This window comes from Amorphotheca resinae (genome assembly GCF_003019875.1).
Source record: "Amorphotheca resinae ATCC 22711 unplaced genomic scaffold M430scaffold_5, whole genome shotgun sequence".
In the NCBI taxonomy this organism is placed as follows: domain Eukaryota; kingdom Fungi; phylum Ascomycota; class Leotiomycetes; order Helotiales; family Amorphothecaceae; genus Amorphotheca; species Amorphotheca resinae.
In genome coordinates this window covers 414190-427362 of record NW_020194475.1, presented here as the reverse complement: position 1 = coordinate 427362, position 13173 = coordinate 414190, and the positions used below count along the sequence as shown (strand labels likewise).

General features: G+C 51.5%; 4 protein-coding genes across 4 annotated transcripts; 3 read left to right on the top strand and 1 right to left on the bottom strand.

The window, feature by feature from the left end:
• Positions 1-4717: 4717 nt before the first annotated feature.
• Positions 4718-6770, bottom strand: M430DRAFT_119483 (hypothetical protein). Its single transcript, XM_024861747.1, has 3 exons — positions 6638-6770; positions 5566-6577; positions 4718-5515 (listed from the first exon to the last, which is right to left on the bottom strand). The coding sequence occupies exons 1-3, from the start codon at positions 6687-6689 to the stop codon at positions 5005-5007; spliced, it is 1575 nt and encodes a 524-aa protein (XP_024721354.1). The 5' UTR covers positions 6690-6770; the 3' UTR covers positions 4718-5004.
• A 1199-nt stretch (positions 6771-7969) lies between these two features.
• On the top strand, positions 7970-8600 carry M430DRAFT_229136 (hypothetical protein). Its single transcript, XM_024864792.1, has one exon. The coding sequence runs from the start codon at positions 8006-8008 to the stop codon at positions 8444-8446; it is 441 nt and encodes a 146-aa protein (XP_024721353.1). The 5' UTR covers positions 7970-8005; the 3' UTR covers positions 8447-8600.
• Positions 8429-9013, top strand: M430DRAFT_34472 (hypothetical protein). Its single transcript, XM_024866562.1, has one exon. It carries the CDS (start codon positions 8754-8756, stop codon positions 8946-8948), a length of 195 nt encoding a protein of 64 aa, XP_024721352.1. The 5' UTR covers positions 8429-8753; the 3' UTR covers positions 8949-9013.
• A 1253-nt stretch (positions 9014-10266) lies between these two features.
• On the top strand, positions 10267-13089 carry M430DRAFT_101263 (hypothetical protein; the record flags this gene model as incomplete). Its single annotated transcript, XM_024860694.1, has 2 exons — positions 10267-11585; positions 11637-13089. The coding sequence occupies 2 exons, from the start codon at positions 10267-10269 to the stop codon at positions 13087-13089; spliced, it is 2772 nt and encodes a 923-aa protein (XP_024721351.1).
• Between the last annotated feature and the right edge of the window lie 84 nt (positions 13090-13173).

The window sequence follows — 13173 nt, the reverse complement described above, 5'->3', positions numbered from 1 at the left end:
GCGGATGGGAGGAGTGTTTCACTTCTTCACTGAAGAAGAAGAGAAGAGAAGGGGAGGGGAGGAGGGAGGGAGGAGAGAGGAGAGGAGATGGGGGTAGAGTGGGTGTGGGAAAGACGGGAAATCGAATCGAAGGGTGGATAATTATTGAGATCAGATGCGAGGGCCGGTCGGCTATTGTTGTTTGGCCTGGCCAACGGTCAGGCAGGTGATTACAGTAGTGGTATACCGTATCCCAGGCAATGTACCTGAGGTATCCAGGGCCTGGTATTATGGCTATTACCGGTATTTCCTTCTATTTATTATTGTGATTACCAACGACTGTCTCTGCCATCGGACAATATGTGTGGTTGTTTTGGCTATTTTTACCCATCTGTATGTAGTAAGGTACTTCTGCCACTACCTTAGACCCTTTCTCCTTTTTCTTTCCCAAGGTCCTGCGGCTGTCCACGCCTGCAGGGAGAGAGAGGAAGACGATGTGCGGCAAAAGAAAGATGCATTCAATGGTACTCTGTACTCTGTGCTGTAATCATGACGATTATTGTGCCCTCTTCCAATCTCCATGCTCCTCTGCCCTCATCTGCCCTCTCATCTGCCGCGGGATGGCAATACTGTACCAATACTCTGTAATCGACCCGGGCCTGGTCCTCGACTCCTCGCTGCTGTTGTGGACGCTCCGGAGCCAGCCCGAGTCTCCTCCACTTCCTCCGGATTACAGAGGGCTGTACGGTGTAAAGTAGCAGTATCACTCACATCCCCGAGTCACCCGCCTGGAGGCTGGAGGAGTCGTGGACCAGCTGCCACTGGGGCCCGGTTCCACCAGTTGAAACAGCTGGATCGCTTCTGTTTTGACCTCTGGACCAGCTGGGCCGAGCGACTGACTGACGAACTGAGCAAAACGGCGGTGGCCAGGTGGCTGCTGCAGTCCTTTGCCTCACCAGCGGATACTACTGTAGTCACTGGATGGAGTACTGTGCTATACTCCTACTCCATAATTCCCATTTTCCCATTGCACGGCGACGCATCGGCCCAGAGTCAGGCCAGTTTACCAGCAGTTCACAGTTCACCAGTCTACCAGTTTACCAGTCTACTGTCTACTGTCCACTGTCCACTGGCCACACTGGCCCCCCTCGCCGCCTCCTCACTGCTGCTGATCATCGTGGGTTCGTGCTCCCGTGGATTCGTGGCCGCCAGGAAACACCACGATGATGCCCATTGGCCCGCCAGCTATTAGGAAGGCCGTCGCCCTCTTGATTTTGACTCGGGCGGCATCTAGTCCTGCACTCACGTCCTGAGAGGGACATATATTGAGCCTCTGACCAAGGGAGCATGTCCGCCACGACAAGGCGTCCCGTCTCGAGGACATCGGAGCGCCCAGCTAACCACTCAGCAAGAGCCTACGGGGCAGAGGGCATCCCACGACCTCTACAACTCTACGAGCCAGGAAGATCCCACGGAGTGCGAGGCTTACGGCAGGAAGGTCTCATGCCCTCGACTGCAGGTTCCACCACGCTGGACGCATCCAGGGACTCCACTGATCTCTTGCTCCCCCATTCTTTTTCTTCTTTTCTCACGAAGGTGGCAGGTTGGGCGCAGATATCGAGAGACCCACCAGAGATGCAGCAAATCCATCCTACCTCCGTCTGCATACAGTACAGTAGCCGCGTGCTCGTCGATAAGATTACGAGGGACACTGGACAGTCTGTATATTGGAATGTTACTCGGTGCTAAATCACGCCGCTGTGTGTGGTACTGGGCAATAACACATCTGCTGACTGGACCACCAGTTTCTCGATGGTCCAGACTCCCAATCATCCATGTGGAAAGGAATTTTAGGTACCAAAGGGTTCAAGAAGGGAACAGAGAGAAAAAAAAAAAAAAAAAAAAGAAAGAAAAAAATTGGGAAACTCTCCGCCACCACAGACCCAAGGCCTAGATTCGTGTGGAAATGCTCAAGCCTCAACCCCTGACTACTAGAAGCCAGCACTACCTACTAAGTTTCCTCAACATCGAAGCCGCCCGTCTGATTCGCCACGCCCTCCTCCTCGCGACCAGACGACAAAGACCCTTTATGAATTTTATCGCCGAATAATTTGTCCGCCTCCGCCACCAGTGTATGAAAGCCCCACGCCCTGCGCCCGTTGTTGTGGACGTGACTTGCAAAAAGCAAAAAGGTCGAGATCAAATAATCTCGCGCCTCTCGTTGGCCGGAGGACCCCCAACCCCTGATGAGAAAAGGACCCTTATTACTCCGTAGTCGTTGTCCGCTCGATGATCGATCATCGATGGAAGGGAATGCAAATACTCCGCCCATACGGTTCAGACTACAGTACGCGTATAATGTGCCAAGCCCGAGGGCAGTGATTTCTACTCCGCGGGTATTCTCATCCGCAGGTACCACATGTGGTACATAGGCATGATCCAGTTGCCTTTGGAGAGCGAGGGGGGGAATCAATCTCCGCTCTACGGAGTAGGTAAGGTAAGGTAAGCAAGCATCGATGATTGTCGAGAAGCGTTGCTACGGTATCATACTACATTACAGGACAAGCCTTACCCGGTTTTCTCCTCAGTCTCGGAATCCGGCTTCCCCTCTTCTGCTTCTCATTCCATCTCAGGATATGATGGGTGAGGGTAGACGTACATCCATCTTTCCATCTTTCCATGAGACACCATCATCCTTTCATCCTGGCGCCACCTCCTCCTCCTCCTCCTCCTCCTCCTCACTTCTCCGCTCCGTTTAAAGCCGAGATGGGGGAGGGAGGGGAAAGATGAAATAATATCTCTATACACGGGAAGTTCGTAAAATATAAAACAAAATATAGATGAACTGAAGATGAACAACGAGGTAGACGATAGATGGATATACTTCCCAAGAACTGGGAGAGATAACGTTCGATTCCTACACACCTAATACAAGACACGCAGTATATCTCCCGTCCCTCTCGAACTTCTACCTCACCAGTCTCAACGCATATACAGTACCTAGGTACATACAGAACAATCCTTCCACATATCTCTCTCTCCATCTCCAACTCCATCTCTATCTCACACCCTATCAACCCCCACCATCACATCACATCATCCTCTCCCCTCCACCCAGATCAACACCCGGAAATAATAGTCAATCGTAAAGGAAACCCGGATCATTATTCACCCCCTTCCCCCTTCCCCCTCCCCCTCACTCTCCAGTACCTTAGTAACTACCTACCTTAGGTACCTAACAACAACGGCGTAAGGCAAATGTAATGAATAAAGCTAAATAAAGCTACCTTAGGTTAGTAGAATCAGCAAACATGCATACGCCCCCTCATGTTCCTCATGTTCCTTCCTTCCTTCTGTTCCTTCCTTCCTTTACGGAAATATATGTGTGATGTCGTCACTCTCGCAGGTACAGGGAGGGGGAGGAGAGAGAGGGGTTTACCGCCTTGCGGCCCAACGATGCGTGGTTTTGCTGGGGCGTGCAGCGGAGTGCTTGTCTTGGGTGGATGGGAAGAGATTTCTTGGGGGGTGGGGGGAGGGGGGGTGTTTTGGGTCTTGGAGTGAGGAGGGGTTGATTGTGTTACCTCATGTTATATCATATTTTATAAGGTAGGTAAGGTATGAGAGATAAAGATATAGAGGACGCGCCTCGTTTTCCTTCCTTTCATGCTCCTGGGCTGATGCGTTTAAGAAGAGGATATAGCTAGGAAGGGATAGGAACTCCTTACTTCTCCTTCTTTCTTTCCTTCTTCCTTTCTTCTTCCTTTCTTCTTAGACACACAAGAAGAAAATAGGGACTGGCTGGCTGCTCTCTGGATATCTGCCTAGGTCTCTAATCCCGTACATCAACTCTCTGCCTTACCGGCCGTGGCTCTATTTAAACTGTATTTAAGGTGTAGCAAGAGAGGGAGGTAAGATAAGGTAAGGTATGCCTGGGATTAATGAATGAATGAATATCTAATCTATCTGTACACATAGCTAGCTATACATATAGGTAGGTAGATACTGGAGCAAATGTGCTCTTCTATTCTTCTACAATACCCCAATAAATCCATCCCCGCGATCCACCCCTCCCTTTTTCAGTACATAAGAAGACACCCACCTCTAGTTTTCTTTCTTTCTTTCTTCCTCTCCCTCAATCCAAACCCACAACACCCCCTCCTCCCCCCAACTTCTCTTCCTCAACAAGAACAATCCCCAATATCCTCAATATCGGCAATGAAAATCTTTCGACCTTTCAAAGCTCGAGATCGAGATCTCATGCTTTGGCTACGGACTCGGGGTGGATAATAATTATATATTGAGGTTTCGGAAGGTTGGTTTGTATGGGAAATGTGAATGTGAATGTGAGATGGATGGTGAGTGAGGGGTTAAAATTAAGGGGGGGAGATTTCAGAGGATGATTGATTGATTGATGATACAGGAATAGACAGTTGAATAGTGAATAGAGTGGTGAGGAAAGGGAAAAGGAGATACGAGGGGGAGAGAGAGCAAGAGAGAGAGAGAAGGGAGGTAAGGTAGACAATAAAAAAACCAGTTGTTGTTTCTAGATATATATACAAGAAGAATTTGGTTCGTGTGAATGGAAGCAATCTGGAAGATAGAGAAGCGTTAAATTTCATATCTGTGTATGTATGTATAAATTGATAGCTGGCTGGCTGGCGTTTTGCTGTGAATGTTGTCAATCGCCTCTGATCATTTTTTGCTCATGACCACACAGGATCAAAGGCTGCTTATATTCATTCATTCCAACCCAGCACAAAAAACTCACTTGCCAAAGTGCAGTCAGGAATTTATTATTTTCATTTCAATCCCGTCATGTTACCCGAAAATAATACAACTTCACTTCAATAATTTCCGGGCCAACGCCAGTTGAATCTGGCTTTCTTCGCCAGCTGACAGACAGACACCATACACCTACCTACCTATCCCGGTATCAAAAGCGTCCCTAAAATAAAAGCCGTGTTGTACACAAGAAGACTCCAACAATTCCCTCACTCACCCACCCTCCCGCCCCCCATCTATAATCTATAGTATGACGAGCCCCTTATCAATAATCGGTTGTTTCCTCCTCGCATCAGTGCTCTCGGATCCCCATCTGTTCTTCCACTGCAATTCCTTCTCTAGAGCTTTGTTGAAAGCTGCGAGGCATTCGGGGGGCAGCTCGGCTTTGATCTCAGGGGGCACGCTTGAAAGCCCGTTGAATCCTATGTCGTAATCATCGCCGTCTGGACCCGGAACGCCGAGATTTGATGCTGGCGCCGATTCATACATGGTGTCGATAATCATGTAATTCCGGGAATATAATGGCTTGACGGGAGTGAAAATACTCTTCTTCTCATCCTCCCGAGGCTCGTGTGGATGGCCGTTGGGAAGTTTGCCATTGGCTTCGGCTTCGGCTTCGGCGTAGTCATCAACTTGCTCCCATCTTGCATGTGTTGGTTGCATAGATTTTGGATACTGCATTTGATTCGTGTGCGGGTCGTAGACACCGTTCATAATGTTACGGCGCAGAGCTCCGAGGGTAGAATTGAATCGACTACGACAATGTTAGAAAAGTTGCTAGGATATGTGAGTGCCTCCACGTACCTTGCCTCACGAGCATGCTCTAACATCCAGTTCACATCGTTGACCATGACCCGCTTCTTCTTACCATCAACAACCTTGCCAGTCTGTAGGGGAACGGTGGGAGCACCCGAGTGGTACACGGAGCTCGCACCATGCCATGCGACATATTGGTTCTTGTTGTATTCCTCGCCCTGCTTGATGGTATCGTTGGGATCGGCCAACTCGCCTTCCACTACACCGTCGGCCCTCGCCTTGGCAACCTCGTAGTCATCAATGATCCTCTTCCCTCCAACGATGATCTGAGCACCGAATTCGCGGAATACTGATCGAGCTGTGACGATACCGATGGCACGACCTTTGTAAGAATGTGGAATGAGCTCGCGCTCGATCATATCGCGCTTCTCATCCTCGTCAATGATGATCTTGTAGAGGCGTTTGTGTTTGGTGAAGAAGAGATAGCTGTCCCGGAATCCCACACATCTGGCTGGTTCTGTAGACAACATGTAGAGTCGTTCACCCCTGCCAAGCACCGTGAATGTCCTGCAGCGGTACTCCCGTCCACCCTTAAGATAGCCCAGCTTGTCGACTTTGGTCTCGCCCTCTGGGTCCTCCGGCAGCTCGACCTCATCGTTGATGACATCCATCATATTTCCTTCCTTGTCAACTGGCTGCTGAGTAACATGCGAAGGACCTCCTCGCCGTGCCCAGCGGCCACCGCCACGTCCAAAGCCCCCTCTCCCCCGTCCTCTCTTCGCTGGTGTACCCGATTCCGACTGATCCCTCTGGACTTCGTCATCCCAGCCCGGCGGCTTATTCTTTGGCGGGCGGCCCAATCTCCGCTTTCGAACGACGGGCTCAGGCGCAGGCGTGGTTGGTCCCGAAGGGGGTTCAGATTCTCGAGCCGCATCTTCTTCCTCCTCCTCTTCTTCGGCATTGTCTTCCTCGGCCGCCTCTGGGCTGCCAGCTTCAGACGCTGGCGCATCTACCATCTGCTCATCCTCGCCCTCCTCATCGTATGTCTGCGGGGTGTTTTCTTGGAGGGATGGTGTTAGTTCTGCGTGATGCGCCGGGGCTTCACAGGGCGGGCACTCACTCAATGCGGCGGCAGCGTTTTTCGCTGCAGCTCTACCAGGTCGGCGACCCATCTTGATGATCTGAGAAGGAAGGGTTGTCTTGCTGGCTGCTCGAAAGCGTTGGGCTTGCTCTCTCGAATTCGTCGCGCTCTGTGAACACGCGAAGCTACCAGATTTCAGATCTGCCGCTAACGACGGCAACGGGATAATTGTTGATGCCTCAGGAGCAACCAGCGTCTTACGTAAGTTCATGCCTTAGTTTATGCCTCAGGAATCAACTACGGAGCGTACCGGCTCACCATGGATTCAAAGCCTCATCGGGCTCCCCTTCGAGGACATCCGAGTTTTACCCTTGGTTTGGCGTTTAGCCTAGGGAAATATGTCTTACTGTACCTACACTGTGGACAGGCATGTTGGGAATTTGATGCTACATTACATACCTCACCTAGGTAAGTATTTGCCCCATGGACAGTGAGAAGGCAGCATCCAGCATCCACAGGTTCTCCGCTCTGTGATTAGAGCTCTATTCCCCGAAGATTCAACACGGCAGAGGAATCAACACAGTTGGCCCCTGAATGTCCGTCCCAGAATAGTTGTACAATCACGGCAGAAGCATGTCTACAGTGTACCTATGCACGCGCGCCCTATCATGCACGATTCGATGCGGGACTTCTACGGTACCTTCGTATATCGAAGAAGGATGACCAATCTCGCCGTCAGACGAGGTAAGCTGATGCCAGGGCGCGTACAGATAGATTTTCAGCGCCCGCGTTGCACATATGTTCGGGCTCAGCTGGGCTATAGGCAGCAGCAGCTTCTTTTTATAGATGTACTTGTAGGTACTTGGATACAATGTATATTGTTGTTGAGACGCAGAGGCTGTCCAGTGCTTGACGACGGGACGTTGCTTGGATCTCCTCCCGGGAGCGGGGAGCGGAAGAGAGGGGGGAAGAAAAGGGGAGATAGAGTAAGGTAGATATGAAAATAAACACACTTTAAAAGGTAAAAGGAATAGGATAGAAGGTAAACAATAGTCATATTGAAAGTAAAAGCAGAACAGTAAGCAGAACAGCAGTAAAAGAAAAGGAAAACAATTACCTTAGGTACTTGCACATGAAAGACTTTGTTTGATCCGTCTGGCGCCGCATGGAAAGGGGAGGGGTCAACATATGACGTATCGATACGGTGCCCTGTACGGAGGACCACGCCGCCGCCCCTTGCCCCGGCGTCCCACGTTGCCACACGGATCGTTATATCGTCGGGGGGCATTGTACTGCATCGTATCGCATCGTATTGCATCGTATCGCATCGTATTGTCTCGTACTTTGATTCTATCTAAGGTAAGAAGATATGTACAGAATAGGATCGTAGGCTTCTATATTTTGATAATGGGCGGTGGCAACTTCATTATCTATAGGTACCTTATTATCATCTACCTGAACAGCTGTGCAGCTGCCGTCAAACCCTCTCTTGGAGTTGCCATTGTTTCAACCGTTCCTGTCCGATATCTTCGTCACCAGCAGCAGCAGGATCAGGATCACTATCGGCATCATCGCCAGCAGCGGCATCATCGTTTCATCATCCATGCCCATTGTACCCGGATTGAGCATCCAAGACCAAAAAGAGACCTGAGCAGCGGAAGAATTCAACCCAGCTCGGCGAGGGCGAGGGCGAAGGCGAAGGCGAAAAAGGGCGGAGCGAACATTGCCTTGTCCCTTTCTCGACATCTGCTCCGCCTCGTCCACCATTCGCTCCAAACCCTCTCGCGTAGTGAAGGAGAACCTGCCCAGTCACCGTGGCCCAGTGCGATTGTTGATGTTGTTGTATGATTGTTGTATTATTCTCTATCTCGACTAAGGCATCTCAGATTCAGATCCTCAGATCCCCCCCGCCATCCGCCATCCGCCATCCGCCATCCGTCATCCCTAACCGTCATCCTATTGCCTCCGTCATCCACTCCCAGCCGTGTCTCTGTCCAGCTGGGCCAGGAGGTTGCAGTGGTTGCAGCATCTCTCTTTCTCTCTCTCTCGTCTCTCGTTCGAGGGCCAGTACAAAGGCCAGTACCGAGTAGTATAGTATCATCGTACCTAGTCGACCAGTCTGCTGCGCGAATCCAGGGCCGGTCGGGTGGTGGGGATGGGCGAGGGTTTTAATGCTACAAGTTTACAACTAATGACTGCATCCCCCAATGCCCAGCGCCCAATGCCCAGTACCCGATCCCCCAAGAATAGCCCCAATCCTCCTTGTTATCCAGAGAGATCAGAGTCCAGCTCAGCTACCGTCTTCCCGTGCCTCGCCCTGTCTTTCTTGTCTTTGCCTATGAGATCGTAGAGAAGTTGTAGAATTGGAGAACTGTAGAATCCATCCGTGTCGCCACGAAACCCTACCGAGGGCAGTTCCCACTAGGCCCGGCGACTGAGTGGTGGCATCCTGGTTCTAGGCTGAGTCGTCTCTCAGTAGTGAGGTATTCACGACGATCCGTTGAACCTGCATTCCGACTCTTCCCTTCGCTCGCTGCGACTTGACCAAAACTCCACCAGGGCCACCACCGTCTCAATCTGCCAATCTCCCACCTTCGTCTGCTGCATCTCTCCGTCATTTCATCTCTCGCGTCTGCCTCTTCTCGTCTCGGCTTCTCTCATCTCTCATCTCTTCGTCTCTCATCTCTCCATCTCTCCCCCTCCCAACGAACACGCACAACACGCTCCCGTCTGCAACAACGCTCACGACTGCCCCACGACGCCCTCCCTGACCTCCTTATCTCGTCGGCTCCGGTACTTGGGTACTTCGTCTTGTCTTGTCTTGTCGCAGACCCCGTCCCGCCGCCCCTCTCCTCCCCCCCCCAACCCAACCCAACTCAACTCAAAAAACCCCACCTACCGAAAACCATCCACCCGAACTGACGCCTCGATCGATACCTATTACAAACTGGCTGCTCGCGCTGCGAGGACTTCGCGATGGCCAGCAACGAAGACGACCTGCTTAAGCAAGCCACCCAGAAAATGATCTCAAGGTACGAAAAGGCGACACGCATCATCTGCATCTATATATATATATATATATATATACATACACCTGTCTGCACATCCAAATCCTATCCCCTCGCCGGACTCCTGCTGTTTTGAAGGTCCGCGAGCTGCAATCTCCTCTTGTCACAGAGCTCAGCAGCTGTTCGTGGCAAGCCGGACGCATGGAGATCCCGCGCGCACCAGCACCAGCACCAGCACCAGTCCTCAGATCCCCTACGTGACAACGAGAGAGTGTGTGAATGCAAAGTGCTGTCTCAGTCTCCTCCCTCCTCCCCTTTGCTCCTGTGTGGGTTTTGGCCAGAGAAACTCTCTACGCACGTCAACAAGGACGAGGGGTCCCGGTAGTCGTCGGGGGTTGGTCGAAGCGGCCATCGGTGACTGGTCCGCCCATGCGTCTAGAAGAGGGCACAGAAGCCGCCCAGCCTGCCGCTTTTCTGCAATTCTGCAATCTGCTCCGAAATCTCGGCTTCATTTTCCAATCATCTTAGCTTGATCTTCCCCTTCTCTCCCTTCTTTCTCCTTTTTTTCCTTTGCCCTTTCCTCATATCCCCCCTCGTGCTATCCAAAGCCCTTTTGCTCATCATCCACCGCTTACTTATCTTCTAACATGCCTCTCTAATATGGCTTTTGCTAATAGCATACTTCATAACAGAGGAGAGAGAGAGGAGGACGGGAATGACCATATCGGTTCCGAAGGGCCCTCCGGCTTCAGCACGCCCCAGCCCGATCTCTCCGACAAGCGGTTGCCAGGAATAATGCACAACAGCTATTTTGGACAGGTTGGTTCTGGTTCTTCTACACGCCCAAATTCCGGTGCGAGTTCTGCTCCCCTGCAAACCCCTGCTGTTGGAACCGAGGCTGAAAATCCTGCTCCTTTCCATCGTCGGGACGACATGGTTGAAGATGATGGTCTGTTGCCAGTCGCACCAGACTCCCAGATTCAGACTGCTGCCAGCACACAAAATCATGAGGATGAAGAGGCTTCGCCACTCCTGCCACATGAGCGGATGGAGCTTCCTCAAGCGCCTACACAACACCACCCTGGCTTGCACCCTTATCCGACCCCACCTGTTTCTCAAACACCTTCTTTGTACAGATTGAAGTTGAGCGATGCGAGCTCCGAGGATAGTGAGCAGAGCACAGGGAAGGCGTCTTCCTCCTCCTCTTCTGCTTCTTCTGCCCCTTCTGCGTCTTCTGCACACAGGAAGAGCGTATCGGGAGCAGTTCCGCCAACTGCTCGGAGATCGTCTTATGTGCGCAGACCTTCACTGAATCCTCTGTCGAGCATCGTAACCGCTTCCAATGTTCACGCTGCCCATTTCTCGAACCCCAGCGATCGTCACCCTGCACCTGCCTCAACACCAAGCACTCCTGTACTGTCCCGCTTAAGCACTGATTTTCTGCATGATTCACCATCGTATGAACTGCTCAAGAGGCTAACAGATGATGCTTCGTGTGAAAAGAGTAATCCTCCAACCCCAACTCGCGCCCTGTCAACTCACACAGCTAAATCCGATGCGAGTGGCGCGTCGGACTCGCCTCACGAGAAGAACGATAAGGCTGCCGGCGAGATCACCCCTGCGCCGACACCACCGGCCGCGGCGGCTGTAGCTCCTGGGAAAGCTCCAAAGGGAAAGCTCACGGTCAAGATTTCAGAGGCACGTGGCTTGCGGAAGAGCAGAGACCCCTATGTTGTAGCAGTCTTTCAGCGTAACGAGCTCGTCTCAAGTGGCCCACGAGACGAGGACGAGGATGACAATGAGGGCTCGACATCGAGCCCAGCAACATCAGGTGGCATTCCCATCATGCGCTCTACCAGCGACTCGGGCCGGCCAATGGCGATTCCAATGAAGGGCCGGCAGAGCAGCAACCAGAGCGACTCCAAGAGTAGAGGTCGGCCGCCAACAACCCACCCGAAATGGGATACCGAGGCTGTCTTGTAAGTCAACTCTGTAGCCCTGCCTGGGCTGGAAGTCTAACAGCGTTTCAGTGATGTGGTTGGCTCAGATTCCCGTGTCAACATTACAATCTATGACAGATCAGGTGCCACCGAGGAGTTCCTAGGTCATGTTGATCTTGAGGCTAGGTTGATAGAGAACGATGAATCACCCGTGAAGGGCTGGTTTCCCCTTCGCGGGAGGAACGACATTGGCATTGCCCATCCCGGAGAAGTCCATGTTGAGATGACTTACCAACGAACCGACAAGAGACACTGCGGTCCCGAAGATTTCACTGTTTTGAAGCTCATTGGAAAAGGCACATTTGGACAAGTATACCAGGTTCGGAAGAAGGATACGAAGCGAATCTACGCGATGAAGGTGCTTCAAAAGAAGGTGATTGTCCAGAAGAAAGAAGTAGCGCATACCGTCGGAGAGCGGAATATCTTAGTCAGAACCGCCATGGCAGACTCTCCTTTCATCGTCGGACTCAAGTTTTCCTTCCAGACCCCAACTGATCTGTATCTCGTCACTGATTATATGTCTGGTGGCGAGTTGTTCTGGCATCTGCAGAAAGAGGGACGCTTCGATGAGAAGCGCGCAAAATTCTACATTGCGGAATTGATCTTGGCTCTCCAGCACCTTCACATGCACGACATCGTGTATCGTGACCTGAAGCCAGAGAATATCCTACTGGACGCAAATGGCCATATCGCCCTTTGCGATTTCGGTTTGTCGAAGGCTAATCTGACCAAGAATGACACAACCAACACGTTCTGTGGTACGACCGAGTATCTGGCACCCGAAGTCCTACTGGATGAAGCCGGATACACGAAGATGGTTGATTTCTGGTCTCTGGGTGTTCTTGTGTTCGAGATGTGCTGCGGTTGGAGTCCGTTCTACGCCGAAGACACTCAACAAATGTACAAGAACATTGCCTTCGGGAAGGTTAGGTTCCCTAGGGATACTCTTACTACCGAAGGGCGAAACTTTGTCAAGGGTCTTCTCAACCGGAATCCAAAGCACAGACTGGGTGCTCAAGATGATGCAGAGGAACTGAAGCGACATCCATTCTTTGCTGATATCGACTGGGAAGCTCTCTCCAAGAAGCTGATCACCCCTCCCTTCAAGCCGAAGTTGTTATCCGAGACGGATACACAGAACTTCGACCCCGAGTTCACGAACGCGCTCAACGGCCCCTCTTCTCTCAATGCTCGTGCTGCGGCCTTGGCAGCCGGTATGGCCACGTCAACCCCCCTGTCCCCCGGCATGCAAGCCAACTTCAAAGGCTTCACGTTCGTTGATGAGAGTTCGATTGATGACCACATGCAACCCCGTTTTGAGAACGGCTATGATGATATGGACGAGGACGAGAAGCGGGACCAGGACTGGGATGATTCCTATGATGCGTCACAAAAGCAGCGCTCGGATCGGATGAGTGGCATTGTAAAGACCAACACGAACGAAGATGGCACCATATTCAACGCTTCCCAATTCGAGATGTGATTTCGAGTCGGTTACCTATTCGAAACTTTTTATTGCGTTTCACGAGTTCCCTTGCATACCGCATTGGGTGGGAGTACTTATTTG

Bases quoted from the DNA above. Each gene is read 5' to 3' on its own strand.
- M430DRAFT_119483 (XM_024861747.1), bottom strand. From the start codon at position 6,689: ATGGGTCGCCGACCTGGTAGAGCTGCAGCGAAAAACGCTGCCGCCGCA. The intron at 6,578-6,637 runs GTGAGTGCCCGC...CATCCCTCCAAG, and splicing joins AAACGCTGCCGCCGCATTGA to AAAACACCCCGCAGACATAC. The intron at 5,516-5,565 runs GTACGTGGAGGC...ACATTGTCGTAG, and splicing joins GAGCATGCTCGTGAGGCAAG to TCGATTCAATTCTACCCTCG.
- M430DRAFT_229136 (XM_024864792.1), top strand. From the start codon at position 8,006: ATGGGCGGTGGCAACTTCATTATCTATAGGTACCTTATTATCATCTAC.
- M430DRAFT_34472 (XM_024866562.1), top strand. From the start codon at position 8,754: ATGGGCGAGGGTTTTAATGCTACAAGTTTACAACTAATGACTGCATCC.